General features: G+C 43.4%; 1 protein-coding gene across 1 annotated transcript in view; it reads left to right on the plus strand.

The window, feature by feature from the left end:
• The window catches only part of LOC117346235 (extracellular calcium-sensing receptor-like), a 34,281-nt gene extending 16,065 nt beyond the window's left edge, over positions 1–18,216 (plus strand). Inside the window, exons 4-6 of the mRNA XM_033915640.1 lie at positions 6,253–6,480; positions 8,456–8,582; positions 17,270–18,216. Of these exons, the coding sequence (XP_033771531.1) occupies positions 6,253–6,480; positions 8,456–8,582; positions 17,270–18,216 (1,302 nt within the window). The remainder of the gene's footprint in view (positions 1–6,252; positions 6,481–8,455; positions 8,583–17,269) is intronic.
• Positions 18,217–18,615: the final 399 nt, after the last annotated feature.

Raw genomic sequence — 18,615 nt, forward strand, 5'->3', positions numbered from 1 at the left:
TTGCCAAAGAGGTATTCCTCAAATGTAGAGTCAGAATTGTACAGTTCAGAGGCTAATATGCTCAAAATAGACAAAGAAGTAAGTAAATAAATAAATAAAGGATTGTTATCCTAGTGCCTAACTTCGGGTAATCTATAGATAATTATCCTCTTGATTAGTTTCTGCCTGTGAAAAGTAGAGCTGGAAAGAGACTGGTTCTGTGTTGTAACAATAAATAACTTCTGTACCTGAATTAACTTACCTAGAATTACTAAGACAGTAATGAGATAAATCCAAATCCCTTTTACCTAAATCTAAATTCCTGTATACTATATTGCATGCTGAAACTAGGAATGACCATCACCCCTGCCCTAACAGACTCATTGCCAGAGGATGTAGTAACAGAAGTTAGCATATAAGAACATAAGAAGTTGCCTCCGCTGAGGCAGACCAGAGGTCCATCTCGCCCAGCGGTCCGCTCCCGCGGCGGCCCATCAGGCCCATTGCCTGAGCAATGGTCCCAGACTATCCCTATAACCTACCGCTACTCTTATCTGTACCCTTCAATTCCTTTATCCTCTAGGAACCTATCCAAACCTTCTTTGAAGCCTTGTAACGTGCTCCGGCCTATCACAGCCTCCGGGAGCGCGTTCCATGTGTCCACCACCCTCTGGGTGAAAAAGAACTTTCTGGCATTTGTTTTAAACCTGTCTCCTTTTAATTTTTCCGAGTGCCCCCTTGTACTTGTGGTTCCCCGTAATCTGAAAAATCTGTCCCTGTCTACTTTTTCTATACCCTTCAGGATCTTGAAGGTTTCTATCATGTCTCCTCTAAGTCTCCGCTTTTCCAGGGAGAACAGCCCCAGCTTTTTCAGTCTGTCAGTATATGAGAGGTTTTCCATACCTCTTATCAGTTTAGTTGCTCTTCTCTGGACTCCCTCAAGTACCGCCATGTCCTTTTTGAGGTACGGCGACCAATATTGGACACAGTACTCCAGATGCGGTCGCACCATTGCACGATACAGTGGCAGGATGACCTCCTTCGTCCTGGTCGTGATACCCTTCTTAATGATACCCAACATTTTGTTTGCTTTTCTTGAGGCTGTGGCGCACTGTGCCGACGCCTTTAAAGACGTGTCCACCATCACTCCCAGGTCTCTTTCAAGGTTACTTACCCCTAGCAGTGATCCTCCCATTTTGTAGCTGAACATCGGGTTCTTTTTCCCTACATGCATGACCTTGCATTTCCCTACATTAAAGTTCATTTGCCATTTTTTGGCCCATTCTTCTAGCGTCGTTAGGTCCCTTTGCAGATCTTCGCAGTCTTCCATGGTTTCAACCCTGCGGTAGAGTTTGGTGTCATCCGCAAATTTAATAACTTCGCAATTTGTTCCCGCCTCCAGGTCATTAATAAATATATTGAACAGGAGCGGTCCCAGCACCGACCCCTGCGGAACTCCGCTCGTGACCCCATGCCAGTCTGAGTAATGGCCCTTCACTCCAACCCTCTGTTTCCTGTCTGCCAGCCAGTTTTTGATCCATCGGTGGACCTCCCCTTGCACCCCGTGTCTCCACAGTTTTTTAAGCAATCTTTCGTGCGGTACCTTGTCAAAGGCTTTTTGAAAGTCAAGGTAAATGATGTCAATGGATTCTCCTTTATCCACCTGTCTATTTACTCCCTCAAAGAAGTACAATAAGTTTGTGAGGCATGACCTACCCTTGCAGAAGCCGTGCTGGCTCGTCTTTAGCTGTCCATTGTTTTCTATGTGTTCACAGATACTGTCCTTAATCAGTGCTTCCATCATTTTTCCCGGGACCGAGGTCAAGCTCACCGGCCTGTAGTTCCCTGGGTCCCCCCTTGAACCCTTCTTGAAGATGGGCGTGACATTTGCAATTTTCCAATCCTCCGGGATCTCTCCAGTCTTTAAGGATAGGTTACATATTTGGCGAAGTGGCTCTGCTATTACGTTCCTTAGTTCCTTTAGTACCCTTGGGTGAATGCCGTCCGGACCTGGCGATTTGTCGCTCTTTAGTCTGTCTATCTGTCTGAGGACATCCTCTTGGCTTACCTCTAGTTGGACCAGCTTTTCATCCCGATCCCCATTTACGATGTCCTCCGGTTCCGGAATATTGGATGTATCCTCCCTCGTGAAGACTGACGTGAAGAACTTATTTAACCTGTCTGCTATCTCTTTTTCCTCTTTTACCACTCCTTTTTTGTCTCCATCATCCAATGGCCCCACTTCTTCCCTTGCCGGTTGCTTCCCCTTCACATATCTGAAGAACGATTTGAAGTTTGTTGCTTCCCCCGCCAGTCTCTCCTCATATTCCCTTTTAGCTTTTTTAACCACACGGTGACACTTCCTTTGGTGTTCTTTGTGTTCCATTTGGTTGTCCTTTGTTTGGTCCTTTTTCCATTTTTTGAACGATGTTTTCTTGTCACTTATCGCCTTTTTCACTGCAGTTGTTATCCACGCTGGGTTTTTTGTTCGGTTTTTTTTGCACCCCTTCCTGAATCTGGGGATGTACAGGTTCTGTGCCTCTTGCACCGTGCCCTTGAGTAGGGACCAGGCTTTTTCTACAGACTCCATCTTCCTTTCGCTACCATTGAGTTTCTTTCCCACCAGTTTCCTCATGCCATCATAATTCCCTTTTTTGAAGTTGAGTGCTGTTGCTGTGGATCTTTTCACCTTTGATGGTCCAATTTCCAGCTTGCACTGGATCATGTTGTGATCGCTGTTTCCTAGGGGTTCTAGCACCGCCACCTCCTTTGCAGGTCCCCCTAGCCCATTGAGGATTAGGTCGAGAGTTGCATCCCCCCGTGTTGGTTCCGTGACCAGCTGTTCCATGAAACAGTCCCTCGTGGTTTCCAGGAATTTGGTCTCCCTTGTGCAGTTTGAGTGTCCAATACTCCAGTCTATCCCAGGGTAGTTGAAGTCTCCCATCACCATCACGCTTCCGCTTTTGCATATCTGCCTCAGCTCAGCCTCCAGGTCCTGGTCGAGTGCTTCCGTTTGTCCAGGTGAGCGATAGTACAGGCCCAATTTTATGTCTGCTCCAGCTCCTCCAGGTAGCTTAATCCATAGTGATTCCAAGTCGTCCGCCCTTACTGTTGTTTCTATCCTGGTTGAAGGTATGGAGTCCTTTATATAAAGCGCTATTCCTCCACCCTTCTTGTGTGTCCTGTCCCTCCTGTAGAGTTTGTACCCTGGTATGGCCACATCCCATTTGTTGTCGTCAGTCCACCACGTTTCTGTGACTCCTATTATGTCCAGGTCCTTTGTATTGGCTATGACTTCTAGTTCTCCCATTTTGGCTCTTAGGCTCCTAGCATTAGTGTATAGGCAATTTAAGTCCTGGTTGTTTGCCTTTTCCGCTGGTTTTCCTCGTGGTTTGGCGCCCCTGCCAACCTCCTCATGGGTTGCCAGCCCCGGAGCTTTGTTGTGTTCATCCCCATCTTGCGGTGTGTATATGTTGTCCTCAGCCTGCTCCCCCATGTTTGGATGACCCTCTGGCTCCTGTTGCTCTCTCTTAATTCTGCTTGCTAGGTTCGTTTGTGCATTGGCTCCCTGCATTGCATCCATGTATCCTTTTCCCAAAAGTTCCCTCACAGTCCCGAGCCCTCTTTTACAAATTTCTGGTTCAGTATCCTTGTTTGATACTTTGGTCCGATGTGTCGAGGTCAGGTCGACTGTCGGCTTTCCCCTTCTCCTCAGTTTAAAGCCAAGTCTATGCTGCTCTGGACGTTGCGTGCCAGCAACCTCGTCCCAACCGTGCTCAGGTGCAGTCCGTCCCTCCTGTAGAGCTTGTTCTTCCCCCAGAAAGTTGTCCAGTTCCGTACAAATTGGAAACCCTCCTCTTCGCACCATCTCCTCAGCCAACCGTTTACTGCTTGCAGCTCGGTCTGTCTCTTAGCATCTGCCCTCGGTACTGGCAGGATCTCCGAGAAGGCTATCCTCCTTGTCCTCAGCTTCAGTTTCCTCCCCAGGATCCTGAACTGCTCAGTTAGTGTAGTCCTGTTGTAGCTCCTCCTGCTGATGTCGTTGGTTCCAACGTGGATTATCACCGCTGTCTCCTCTGTTTCAGCTCCGTCCAGGATTCTCTCTATTCTGTCAATGACGTCCTTCGTTCTCGCCCCTGGGAGACATGTCACTAGTCGGTCCTCTCTCCCTCCTGCTATGTGACTGTCCACTTCTCTCAGGATTGAGTCTCCCACTACAATTGCAGACTTCCCCTTCCTTGGTTGTCTCTCTGGTCTCAGGTCCGTGTCGCGATCCGTTAGAATTTCCTCTGGGTTCGGTTGGGTCACTATCTCCTCTGTCTGTCCAGCTCCTCCGCAAGGTCCTACTCTCATGGCGTCTGGTGGATTCTGTCCAATTGTTGGTTCCATTCCGATGTGCTGTTTGTCCTGAGCCGCCACCATCCTGCAGGCCTCCTCGATGAATTTCTCGAGCTCTCTTACTTGCTCCGTGACGTGACTCTCTCCGGTGGTATCCTCCGTTGTCCAGCATGGTTCCTCTAAGGTGCACAGTCCTTCCAGCTCCTGGACCTTGGCCTGCAGTCTCCCGACCTCCTTCCTCAGGCTATCCAGTTCCTGACATCGACCGCATATGTACGCCTGCCTCCCGGAGGGGAGGTAGTCATACATATGACACTCGATGCAGTACACTGGGTAGCTCCGCTGGGTTCCTACAGCCTCCATTTCTTTTTCCCTGCTCCTTTGGTTCCTCGGTGTGTATGAGTGGTGTCCGGCGTGCAGCTAGCTGAAAGGGTAGAGAGAGAAGAGAGTAATGAGTGAGAAAAAAGATTTTTGCTGCTGCTGCTGTCTGGGCTCCTTCTCAAGGCTCCTTCGCAAAGGCGCTCTCGCTAAGGCGAGCGCCTTTGCCGCTCGCCTTCGCCGTGCGCCGAACGGCTGGGCGCCGTTGGCTCCCTTCTTCTTATAGGGGGAGCCCGGGCCCGATGTAACCTCTGACGCGGGTGGGGGTGGGCGGAGCTAACTCTCGCCGCGACCCCGGTCTAACAGCCTGCTCTGGCTGTTTCCTTCTGCCTTCCCCTCTGCCTCTCCGCTCCTGCAATTAAAAGAAAAAAAACAGAAACGCTGCCGGGTTTACCTCGTGCCCTGGCTCCCTTCTTCTTATAGGGGGAGCCCGGGCCCGATGTAACCTCTGACGCGGGTGGGGGTGGGCGGAGCTAACTCTCGCCGCGACCCCGGTCTAACAGCCTGCTCTGGCTGTTTCCTTCTGCCTTCCCCTCTGCCTCTCCGCTCCTGCAATTAAAAGAAAAAAAACAGAAACGCTGCCGGGTTTACCTCGTGCCCTGGCTCCCTTCTTCTTATAGGGGGAGCCCGGGCCCGATGTAACCTCTGACGCGGGTGGGGGTGGGCGGAGCTAACTCTCGCCGCGACCCCGGTCTAACAGCCTGCTCTGGCTGTTTCCTTCTGCCTTCCCCTCTGCCTCTCCGCTCCTGCAATTAAAAGAAAAAAAACAGAAACGCTGCCGGGTTTACCTCGTGCCCTGGCTCCCTTCTTCTTATAGGGGGAGCCCGGGCCCGATGTAACCTCTGACGCGGGTGGGGGTGGGCGGAGCTAACTCTCGCCGCGACCCCGGTCTAACAGCCTGCTCTGGCTGTTTCCTTCTGCCTTCCCCTCTGCCTCTCCGCTCCTGCAATTAAAAGAAAAAAAACAGAAACGCTGCCGGGTTTACCTCGTGCCCTGGCTCCCTTCTTCTTATAGGGGGAGCCCGGGCCCGATGTAACCTCTGACGCGGGTGGGGGTGGGCGGAGCTAACTCTCGCCGCGACCCCGGTCTAACAGCCTGCTCTGGCTGTTTCCTTCTGCCTTCCCCTCTGCCTCTCCGCTCCTGCAATTAAAAGAAAAAAAACAGAAACGCTGCCGGGTTTACCTCGTGCCCTGGCTCCCTTCCTATCTGTGTAAAAGGTTTGAACAATACCTTAGAAGACCAATTGGAATTTAGGTAGGCCAGGAAGCTCTATGGGGAGGGCTGTATAGGGAGTGGGTCACACAGAAAGGAACCATGCATTTCCCTAAACATGGGGAATTACATATAATTGAAAATGTTTGGGTTGTCCTCCTGTCACAGAAGAGACAGTTGTTAATAACTGTCTATCCCTACAAAGCACCAGTGGCAATGACTGAAAATTGTTCTCCACATAATTGTTTTTTTTTAAAGGTTTTTTCCTTGTTTTCTTGTTTATATGTATACTTGAAATTACCTATGTAACCTCCTAATGCTGAAAATGAACCCCTCACTCCTTAGTTTCATCGTTATCTGAGGAACCTCCACTTTAAGAATGGTATGGGGGAAGAGATATTTATGGATGAGAATGGAGACCTCGCTACTGGATACGATATTGTGAATTTGCTCTTTCTGCCTGATGAGACATGGAAATATGAAATTGTTGGCAGTTATAACCCTTATGCACCCCTGGAACAGGAATTTACCATTGATGAGAAGGCAATTGTGTGGGAGAGATCATTCACCCAGGTCAGATTTAAGTAATATGCACTAGAGTGAACATGATCAAAGATAATGAATCAAGCATCATGAACCTTGTTATACCATGGTGAGAATGGATGTTCATGATTGACTGTTTCAGGTTTTGCCCTTCAGAGTAACTGGCTACATTGGGGATTGAAAGGAATAACTAGAGAAAGGCCAGCTGGACCTTTTTTCAGTTTTTTTTCAAGTTAGGGAATTTTTTCTTTTTATGAAGCAGAAAGATCTTTTCATAAAGTCTTCATTTAATAGGAAAGGCATAGAATTATCAAAGCCATTACTCATGGTATTCCCTGTTTGACCTGCACCTCAGATGCTTGATTGCAAGCCACTTCATCTTTAGTTTACAAACTGGAGTCAAACCTTACCAGCTCGTTTACTAGAAAAGAGATGAATTTTCAGTAAGCTGCTCTGTGGTGAGAGAGCACGTATGCTATAGGCCCAGATACACTAAAGTCAGTGATCATTGCTAAACCTGTTTTGACAGCTTTAGCGATGATCGCATTTGCTGACCCTATGCAGAAAATGGCTCACTGCCTGGTTTTCTGCATGATCACTCATTCCCTGATCCAACCAAGCAAATAAGCGAATTAATATTTAAACCCCCATGACTGAGGAAAGGGAAGGGCACACATGTGGTAATAGGTAGTAAGGTGAGGGGCACCACTGCCCCGGGTGCTGCTCAACCTTACTACGGAAAACTGCAGGTACACGTACAATGATGCAGGCAAAGTTTATTTATATCAATAAATGCGGTTAAAAACAACACTTTAAAAACAAACCAAGAGACCCAACACGGTCCGTGTTTCAGTAACACGCCTTCATCAGGGGTCCTAATAAGCCAAACATAAAAATGACTCAAAATATGCGTCATAATAAAAATATGATAAAAATATCTATATATATCATCTGTGTGAATACATAAACATATATCATATAAGCATAAAAAGAAGGTGTGCAATGAAGAAATCAGAACTAAAAAAACCCCATAAAGGACAAGGATGGAAAATGAAAATAAATTGCAAACAAATTTTTAAAGGAATAATTAAAAGACATTTTAAGGTGTTGTTTTTAACCGCATTGATTGATATAAATAAACTTTGCCTGCATCATTGTACGTGTACCTGCAGTTTTCCTTGTTTTGTCTTTGTACCCCTCACTGCAGACCCTGTTGGTTCTTCCTTCTTGTTTGTTTTGCTCAACCTTATAAGGGAAATACTTTTTTTTTTACAAAAAGGATGGTAGATGCAAGAAAGAGTCTCCTAATAGAGGTGGTGGAAACAAAGACTGTGGGGTCCTTTTATCAAGCCGCACGAGCGGGGTTAGCGCGTCGGACATTTCATCATACGCTAACCCCCGTGGCCTGCTCAATGCAGGTGTTAGTGGCTAGCGTGGCAGGTGGTTTAACGCGCGGTATTACGCTGTGGTAGACAGCTGTGTCTGAGTTCAAGAAATTGTGAGACAGGCACGTGAGATCTCTTAGGGAGTGGAGTAGATATTGGATGCTGTAAATGGGCAGAGTGGATAGGCCATTTGGCCTTTATTTGCCATTGTTTTTCTCTGTTTCTAACCTCTTTAGACTTTCCTCATAAAAGAGATCTTCTATCCTCTTAATCAATTTGGTAATTGTTTTTCAAATCTTTTTTTTTTAATTCCTCTTTATCTTTTGTGAGATATTTCAACCAGACTTACACACATAACTCAGTATGAGAACACACCATGAAATGATACAGAGGCATTATAATATTCTTTGCCTTATTCTCATTGTTAGATGTTACCTAAAGGAACACTTTCAACCCATTTGATGTTGCTACATTTCAGTAGCTCAATGGTTTGTAAACAAACTCATGTTTTTTTTAAGTCAAGTGAAAATATCAACTCTGATGAAAAAAAAGAACACTGCTTTTAAAAATAACAGTCATTTGCCATAATAAGTTATTAAATCTGTCTCCCTAATTCTCAGACACCTCCATCATCCAGATGCAACCAAATGTGTCTTCCAGGTTATCGGAAATTCATCTATGAAGAACAGGTTTCTTGCTGTTATGACTGTATTCTCTGTCCAGAGGGAGAAATCTCCAACCAAACTGGTGAGTGAAATCATGGCATATGGTTATTCACTCTGGAACCTGTCTCTGTGAGATTAGGAAGGGCACCAAACCCCCAGATAATTCTCCAACATCCCAATCATGATGGTGGATATCTAAGAAGTGATACACATAGAGAACTACAGGTACAAAGCACTAGTTTCTGAGTTAGGGGTCACTGACGAATAAAAAGATCTTGAAGTCATTGTGGTCAATATGTTGAAATTTGCAATTCAGTGTGTCATGGTTACTGAAAGACAACTAATGTTAGAGATTATTGGAAAAGAGAAGGTGAACTAAACTTAGAATATCAGGTGACACCAAGGCACACCACAGTTCCATTTCCTTTTTACTTTTCCAACCATTTTTTACCTCTTGACTGCTGTCTGTGCAGCCATTTACCCCTTGAGGCTCACAATTATAGATAAACAAAGTAATAGAGGTTTATTTTGGCCGCAGCATTGAAACTCTTAACAATGACAATAATGTGACTATTGCGTAGACAGTAGAGTAAAGCCTATGGAGCTCATAATCAAAATGAAAAAATGTCCAAAAAAGTAAGCCTAAATTGGTACTTGAATGATCAAAAAGTACTGATAATCTAAGCTGGTTTTAGACGTATCTAAAACCAGCTAAGGCCTTTCCCATGCCTTTAAATGCATAGAGTGAAAAGAGGTGTTTTTAGAGGAGGGGAAAGGGTGGGAGGTGGGCGGGAGATAGGCCAACCTACACTTAGACGTACAGCAGGTATAAGCAAAACTCTTGACAGGTTGCCTAGTCGGCATTTATACGTTTTGTCTTAGACCAAGACAAAACAGGTATAAGTGCCGAAAAGGGGCCGCTGAGCTGATTGCGGCTGCTGTGATCAGCTAAGTGGCCCCAGCAACCTGCCCACCCCTCACCACAACAATCACGGCAGGAGAGATGCCTCATCTCCTCTGCTGTGATAACAATCCCCCAAAGTGCCACCAACCATGGCACTTCAGGGTGAGGTTCGTGGCAGGAGAGATGAGGCTTCTCTCCTGCTGTGATCCTTACCCTGAAGTGCCACGATTCCCAGCACTTCGGATCACTATTGCAGCAGGAGAGATAGCCAATCTCTCCTGCCATGATCCACCCTCCCACCGAACCGATCCAAGCAGGAGGGAGCCCAACCTCTCCTGCCCTTGCGACCCCCTACCCCCCACTCCCACTAAGATATGAGCAGGAGGGATCTCAGGTCCTCCTCCCATGATGCACTGCCCTAAGTCCGCCCCCCCAAACCCCCAACCACTGATCCTGCGACATCCACTGCTGACCCCAAGACACCCACCCCCGACACCCCGTAATCTAAAATAAGTTGGCCGGATGGATGGGACCCAAGCCTCTCTGCCCAGCAGGCCCACCATCCACTGAATGGCAGGCCTTAAAGCCTGATTGGGCCAGGTGCCTAAGGCCATGCCCACAGGAGGGGCCTTAGGTACCTGTGCCAACCAAACTTGGCCCAGATGCTTTAGGCTCCTCCTGTGGGCGGATCCTTAGGCACCTGGCCCAATCAGGCTTTAAGGCCTGCCATTCAGCGGATAGTAGGCCTGCTGGGTGGACGGGCTTGGGACCTGTCCATCCATCCAACTTATTTAAGATCAGGAGATGTCAGGGTGGGGGGTGGGTGTTGTGGGGTCAGCGGTTATGGGGGTTCAGGGGGCTGATCGGGGATTCTGGGGGTACGGCCATTGGGGGGTACATCATGGGCAGGAGGGGTTGGGCTCCCTCCTGCCCAGATCACATCGTGGGGTGGGGGTCACAGAGGCAGGAGAGGTTGGGCTCCCTCCTACCTGGGTCAGTTCAGTTGGGGGGGTGGATTGTGGCAGGAGAGATTGGCTATCTCTCCTGCCGCTATAGCGATCACTCCTCTACCTGAACTGCCACAAACCACGGCAGGAGAGATTGAGCATCTCTCCTGCTGTGGGTCATGGCAGTTTGGAGGTAGGCCGATCGCCATTGCAGCAGGAGAGATGAGCCATCTCTCCTGCCACAATCGTTATGGGGGGAATTCTGTAACTGGTGTTGTTTTTGATAGACACCGGTTACAGAATCCAGCTTTTAGGTGAAGGACTGGCCCCTCCTTTACCTAAATGGTCTGGTTTTGGGAGTTTGGTACTCAGGCAGTTTTTGGGTTGATAATGTTTTCTAAGAGTAGACGTAGTGGTGGTATGGCCTTTTAAACTGCTGAATGTAGAGGTAGGCCATTCTCAAGAAAAACCTCGTTTTGGATTTTTTTTTTTAGAATGGATATTTTCCCTGCTTCTACTTTCAGTGTTTAGGGCCTAGGCCAAAAAGGAACTTAGATTTTTTTTTTTAATTATTATGCCCCTCCACGCTGTCAGGTTATGATTTCCATGTGCTGGTTCAAACTATAGTAATTCAAAAACTAGACTACTATAGAGCACTTTATTTAGGCATTTTGTCAACATGGCACAGAGCCTTCTAAGTCATTCAAAATGTGGCCGCATGACTGATATAAGGCAGAAGTAGGTTTGAATAAGTTACACCAAGTTTGAGAAAACGCCACTGGTTGCCTATTAAATTTTGCATCGTCTTCAAGGTATTGGTTATGACTTTTAAAGTTATCCATGGTACTTGACACAATTGAGGAAGCTTTACCAGCCTCCTAGATCATTAAGATTAGAGGGAATGTTTCTATTATCAACAGATGGATTATCAAAAGTACATTATGCTAATATGAGAGCATCTATAATATCAGTTGCAGGCGCATTATTATGGAATATGTTGACAGGATATCTGATATTTCAAAATTTAAGCCACTGCTGAAAACAGCTTTACTTGTTGAGGCAGTCTCTTGCTTGAATTATGTTTCTGATTGTAAATGCTTTAAATGTGTTTATCTATTTATCTATGTGTTAGTTTTTTATGTAAACTGCTTGGGTTTAAGTGGGTTAGAAATTTTTTAAATAAATAAATAAAAGACCAGCAATTCATACAATACAATGTATAATCCATGCATCAGTAACCTTCACAGGGGGCTAGTTTTTCAGACACAGAGCTCAATCCTTCATACTAGCAGATATTTAAGAAGCACCTTTTGCTTCACCAATATCCATGGACCATGGAGGATCTGGTATGTCCTCTTCACTATGGGAATGGTTATAAAAGAACCTTTCACCCTACTTGTATCTTCCAATAATTAAATTTGCTCTCGCAGTCCATTCCATCAATGTCTGTGGTCAGCCACAGACATAGGCAGTGGAATGCTTTTTTTTGTTTGGGGAGCCCAAAGATCTGCCCTAGCCCCAGCATGGCAGGATCCTGCAGTATGACCTCTCTTTCCAGCTTCTGGGTCAGGCCTTCTCATTGACACTGTGCAGTGGTTGCCCGAAGATTTAAAATTGAAGTGACTAGGAAAAGTAGGTGGGGGAGTAGAGCCATAACTGACTCTTCTGACCACCAGTTTTTAGAGATGCCATGACCCCTGTGGCCTCCCCCATTCTAATGCCTATGACTGGATACTCATTGCCAACAACGCTGGCAAATAAGCATAACTAGAGCTCATTAATACATCAAAGTTAATGTTTCTCAGTCTGGGCAAATATCCTGTCAATACTGTGACATTGTTCCCTGTGCAGACCCAAGTTGGCTAGGCAGAGCAAGAGAATGGATGTCAAGGCAGAGGAAAAGATTATGTTGACATGTATATGAATCCTTAAGCTGTATCCAGTTCCAACCACCCCCAGTTCTGCTCCCTAGCTCCAATGGTTCATCTCTTTAAAGCTACCCCCTTCTAATTACCTACCCCTGGAGCCAGCCCTCCTAACCCATCTGGTTTTCTCTCCTTCCCTTTTGCTTTCATCCACTTTGTCTGCCTATTGGTACCCAGGACTCCAACCTGTTTGTATGTTACCACTCTAGTTGGCCCCTGTTTCTGGCTGTCCCATCTCCAAAAGGATATAGTTCAACTAGAAAAGGTTCAAAGAAGGTCAGCAAGGTGGCTAAATAGTGGAATTCAAAAGAGATTTGAGCAAGTGGAATTAAATCATAAAAACTAATCATTAAGGTATACTGTACAAGTACATTGGAGAGCCATGTTCATCCCTGGAAATTAAATATATTAATTAGATCTACATTTTGGGGTCTCCCAGGTACTTGTAGCCTAAACTGACTATTGTTGGAGATAGGATACGGGGTTCAATGCACCTCAGTTTGACTCTGCATGACTTTTCTTATTTCTTATGTTCTTATATACAGTATTTGTGTACATATCTTCAGTTTTTCTTTAAGCTTTCTGCAGACATGGAAATACTCATTGAATGTAACTCATCTTGTGCTACTAATGAAAAAGTATGAATTAAATTTAAAAAATCAATACATATATACCAGTTAAGCCTAGTTAAAGTAAAAATATTACATCTAAAGGTTAATCAATAAAATATAGAAACACTGGATTAGAAGCTGGTTGACGGACAGATGTCAGAGGGTGGTAGTAAATGGAATTTGCTTGTAGGAGGGTCTGGTGAGTAGTGGAGTGCCTCAAGGATCAGTGCTGGGACCGATTCTGTTCAATATGTTTGTGAGCGACATTGCTGAAGGGTTAGAAGGTAAGGTTTGCCTCTTTGTGGATGATATCAAGATTTGTAAAAGAGTGGACATCCCAGAGGGAGTGGAAAACATGAAAAAGGATCTGAAAAAGTTAGAAGAACAGTCTAACATCTGGCAACTAAAATGCAATGCGAAGAAGTGCAGAGTGATGCATTTGGGGGTAGAAATCTGAGGGAACCATATGTGCTGGGAAGTGAGAAGCTGATAAACACTGACAGAGAGAGGGATCTTGGGGTGATTGTGTCTGAGGATTTAAAGGCATATAAACAGTGTGATAAGGTGGTGGCTGTAGCAAAAGTATGCTAGGCTGTATAGAAAGAGGAATAACTAGCAGAAGAAGGGAGGTGTTGATGCCCTTGTATAGGTCATTGGTGAGGCCGCACTGTATTATGTTCAGTTTTGGAGGCCGTATCTGGTGAAGGATATAAAAAGATTTGAAGCAGTCCAGAAGAAGGCAACAAAAATGGTAAGGGGTTTGAACCAAAAGAAGTATGAGAAGAGACTGGAAGACCTAAATATGTATACACTGGAGAAGAGGATGGACAGGGGAGATATGATACAGATGTTTAAATACTTGAAAGGTATTTTTTAAAAAATCTTTATTAAGTTTTCAAAACTAACAAAAAGTGCAAACCAATATACATACATATATTAATAATCATAATAAGCACTTATAATCAATCAGTAACAATACAGAAAGAATAAAAACCCCTCTCCCTTCCAGCGTTTTCAATCAGGGAATAAAACCAAACAAAAGAGATATCCCCCCTTCTCTGGATGTGTGTGCTAAAACAACAGAAAATAAAGATAAAAGACAACTTTAACGAAGCCACAAAAGTCGTCAATGGACCCCAAACTAAATTGAATAACTTATTATGCTCTAGCATGTCAGCGTTCATCTTATACTTATAACATAAGCATAAATTCACCTACCAAAAAGTAAAACTAAGGCAATCCCAATTTTTCTCAATTGCGAGTAACCATTTGCATGGCTATACTGGTCCTAATAAGGAAAAGGTGACATTTATATCTGTCCATTGGGGGTTTAAGATGCAATATCATCTCACATATGATTACATCATATGTCAATGGAATCGATGACTCAAGTATGGTATTAATCTGTCCCCATATGGACCTCTAAAAGTTGAGTATCAAAGGACAATAGAACAACAAATGTTCCAGTGTCCCTATGTCTAGACGACAGTGCCAGCATCTATTAGATTTAGAACTATCTAATTTCTGCAAATGAACAGGGGTCCAGAAACTTCTATGTAACAAAAAACCATGTTTGTCTCATAGATACTGACACTGTACATCTCATCCTCCAAGTCCAAATCCTTGGCCATTGAGAAGCAGAAATTTGCTGCTTAATATCAATGCTCCATATGTCTATCAGACTAGTTTTTGATTTTTTGCTCAAATATTCTGATATTAATTTATATCACTTAGTGGCCTGATGCCCTAGGAAATCTGTCTGGAAGCATAGGCCCGGCAGGCTATACTGATTTTTAAAATTACGTCTCTCAGGGAACCCCTTCTGAATGGCCTGCTTCAACTGCAACCACTTATATGCTTGAGACTTTGAGATACTGAATGATTGTTGCAGTTGTGAAAAATCATGCATTTTTCCGTTTGATAGTACATTTAATGTGCATATGCTCAATGCTTCCAGAGGATCTTAGGCTCACCAATTTGAATCTTGGAGTTCAACCATAAGGATTGACACGTGGATTGTTGTACTGGCACAGATGTTAAATTATCAATAAATTTTAAGGTTTTCCAGATGGTAAAAAGAATGCTATTGTCCTTATAAATGCTGGGTAATTTGATACTCAACACATGACATATTCGTACTGAGGACATGAGTTGCCATTCTAATTAAAGCCAATCTAGAAGATGCTCCAAAACTTCAGGAAGGATCCAATACATACCCTGATGCAGAATAAATGCTTGATGGTATCTATAAAAATTTTGAAAATTTACCCCACCCGCTGCAATTGTTTTTTGCAAAGATATTAAAGCTATTCTAGTAGTTTTACCCAGCCAAACAAATTTAGTAAGAATACCATTTAATTTTTTACAAAAAGACCCTTGAAAATAAACAGGCAACATACTCATTTGGTAGCAAACTACAGGCAAAATCAGCATCTTGACAGTTTGGACTCTTCCCCACCAAAAAAGATTTAAAGGGTTCCAATGCTCACACATTTCTTTGACTTTCTGCAATAAAGATTTTACTGTCATTGTGTCTTCCAATGTTTTTTGAATCATGATGCCTAAATATTTTATATTCTCTTCCTTCCAAAGGAATGGGAATGGATCAACTAGTCCTTTTGCACAATGCACATTTAACAGAATAACCTCAGATTTGCTCCAATTTATTTTGTACCCAGAAAATTTTCCAAATCTATCAATCAATTCCAGTAAATGCGGAATTGTAGATTCAGGATTCTTCAAATGAAGCAAGATATCATCTGCATACGCAGAAATCTTATATTCCCGACCTGCATAAGGAATCCCCTGTATCTCCCTTGCCTGCTGTATAGCCAGCAACAAGCATTCCAGAACAATATTGAAAAGCAAAGGAGACAAGGGACATCCCTTTCTAACTCCTCTCCACAGACAAAAATGTTCAGAAAGTATATTATTAATATATAGCCTGGCAAAAAGGGAGCTATACAAGGTTTTAATCATTTGTATAAATCTGGATCCTATACCAAACCAATCAATTGCCTGATACATGAAAATCCATTCTACACAATCAAAGGCCTTCTCTGCATCCAATGATACAGCCTTCTCTGCATCCAGTGATACAGAGAAGGCCAGATTGTCTATTGTTTTTGTTAAATTTAACATATGTAGAGCCAATCTGATATTATTGAAAGAATGTCTCTGATCAACAAAACCCATTTGGTTCATACTGATCACATAAGGGAGAGCCTTGGCTAAACGCAAAGCCAATAGCTTAGTCAGGAGTTTTCCATCCACATTAATTAAAGAAATAGGCCTGTAGTTCGAAACCAAAAAAGGATCTTTATTTGGCTTCAGCAAAACAATGGTTAAAAATTCTGCCATAGTACCTGAAATACAACCTTTAGTTATTGTGACTGATATAAATTTATAAGATGAGATAAAAGTATCATTTGAAATGATTTGAAAAACTCCACTATAAAACCATCACCACCCAGAGTGGATCCAGCTCTGAAGGACTTCAATGCTGTCTGGTGTTCTTTGAATGATTTAGGTGCCTCAAGATTTCTTTTCATATGCTTGGGAATTTTAGGTCCCTTGATTAACTTTAAAAATTCTAAACATTCAACTTCTTTATCTGAATAAAGCTCAGAAAAATATAAGGCTGAATAAAAGTCCAAAAATTGTTTTAAAATATTCCCAATTTGAGTATGAATACTTGAAAGGTATTACTATAGAACCAAATCTTTTCCAGATAACAGAAAATGTTAAAACTAGAGGGCATAATTTGAGGTTGTGGGGAGTAAGACTCAGGAGCAATGTTAGGAAATTATTTTTCATAGAGAGGGTGGTTGATGCCTGGAATGCCCTCCCGAGGGAAGTGGTGGAGAGGAAAATGGTGATGGAATTAAAAAAAGCATGGGTTAAACATAGAGGATCTCTAAGTAGAAAATGAAGAAAATAAGTTGAAGAGCTAGGGCTGGTACTGGACAGACATGCACAGTCTGTGTCCCATATGTGATGATTTAGTGTAGGATTGGGCTGGGAAGGCATAAATGGGACCGCCACTAAATTGGAACATGAGGATGTTACTGGCTAGACTTTATGGTAAATATTCTGTAAACAGGATGGTTGGATAGGACAATACCAGGTAGACTTTACAGTCTATGACCCAGAAATATCAAAGAAGAGACAAGTTAATTTAATCATGTATTTTTAATGGATATAACTAATGGGCAGACTGGATGGACCATTCAGGTCCTTATCTGCCATCATTTACTATGTTACTGTGTTACATTCAAGGCTAGACTGAGCTAAAGTGTAAAATTATTCATAAAAGAGATAATGTCTTTATTGTTCTTTAACTAATACTTGAAAGATACTGAGAAAACATTCTTCCTTTTCAGATGTGGATACCTGTACAAGTTGCCCAGAGGACCAATGGTCCAATCAGAAGAGAGATGCTTGTATCCCTAAAATAATAACCTTTTTGTCCTATAAAGACCCTCTAGGGATAGCTTTGACTTCCACCAGCATTTTCTTCTTTCTGATCACGGCTGCCATCTTGGGAATCTTTATTAATTACCGAGACACTCCCATAGTGAAAGCCAACAACCGAGATCTCAGCTACGTTATCCTTATCTCTCTCATGCTTTCTTTTCTCTGCTCTTTGGTATTCATTGGCCATCCTGAGAATATAACCTGCATTCTCAGACAGACTGCCTTTGGGATCATTTTTTCCATCACTCTTTCCTCTATACTGGCAAAAACTATCACCGTTGTCATGGCCTTTCATGCCACCAAGCCTGGAAACAAGTTTCGGAAATGGATAGGTTCCAGGGTTTCAGTTTCTATAGTCCTTTGCTGTTCTCTTATTCAAACTGTTCTGTGTCTTGTCTGGTTGTTCACTGCTCCCCCATTCCCATATCTCAATATGAGATCAGAAATTGGAATAATAATAATTGAATGTAATGAAGGGTCAGCAATTGCATTTTACTGTGTTTTGGGTTATCTGGGATTTCTAGCTGGTGTCAGCTTCATCATAGCTTTCCTAGCAAGAAATCTACCCGACAGTTTCAATGAGGCTAAGTACATCACCTTCAGCATGCTGGTCTTCTGCAGTGTCTGGATCTCCTTCATCCCAACATACTTGAGCACCAAGGGCAAGTACATGGTGGCAGTGGAGATATTTGCTATTCTGGCCTCCACTGTTGGTATACTGGGCTGTATCTTTCTTCCTAAATGTTGCATTATTTTGATGAGGCCTGAAAGGAACAACAGAAAGTACATTAAAAAAAATGTAACGACTAAAGGTCTAGAAATACCAGCAGCAACATTTTCTTATAAAGGATAAACAATATACCCTATAAAAACAAAAGAATTTGAATATTGTGCTACTGTTATATTGAATTTAATATATATTCAAATGATTAAACAACTATTTCTCATCAATCAGAAGGTAAGAGGAGTAGCCTAATGTGTCACCAGTCTGACCATCTAGGCACATGGTTGAAATCCTGTTGCTGCTCCTTGGATAAGTCACTTGTGATCAATACTAAACCTTTGCACTTTGTAGCGGTGAAAAGGTTTGTCCTCATGCCAGCGGTGAACAGATATTGATTTTACCTGTTCCTGCAGTTTTACTGAAGACAACCACATTTAGCCACGGGAATGGGTCAATGTCATTCTCTACTTCAGAGGAACTACCACACTACATTATTTTGGCTGAAAATACTTGGGGTTTTTTTTTCAT

Source organism: Geotrypetes seraphini, chromosome 12 (assembly GCF_902459505.1).
Source record: "Geotrypetes seraphini chromosome 12, aGeoSer1.1, whole genome shotgun sequence".
Classification (NCBI taxonomy): Eukaryota; Metazoa; Chordata; class Amphibia; order Gymnophiona; family Dermophiidae; genus Geotrypetes; species Geotrypetes seraphini.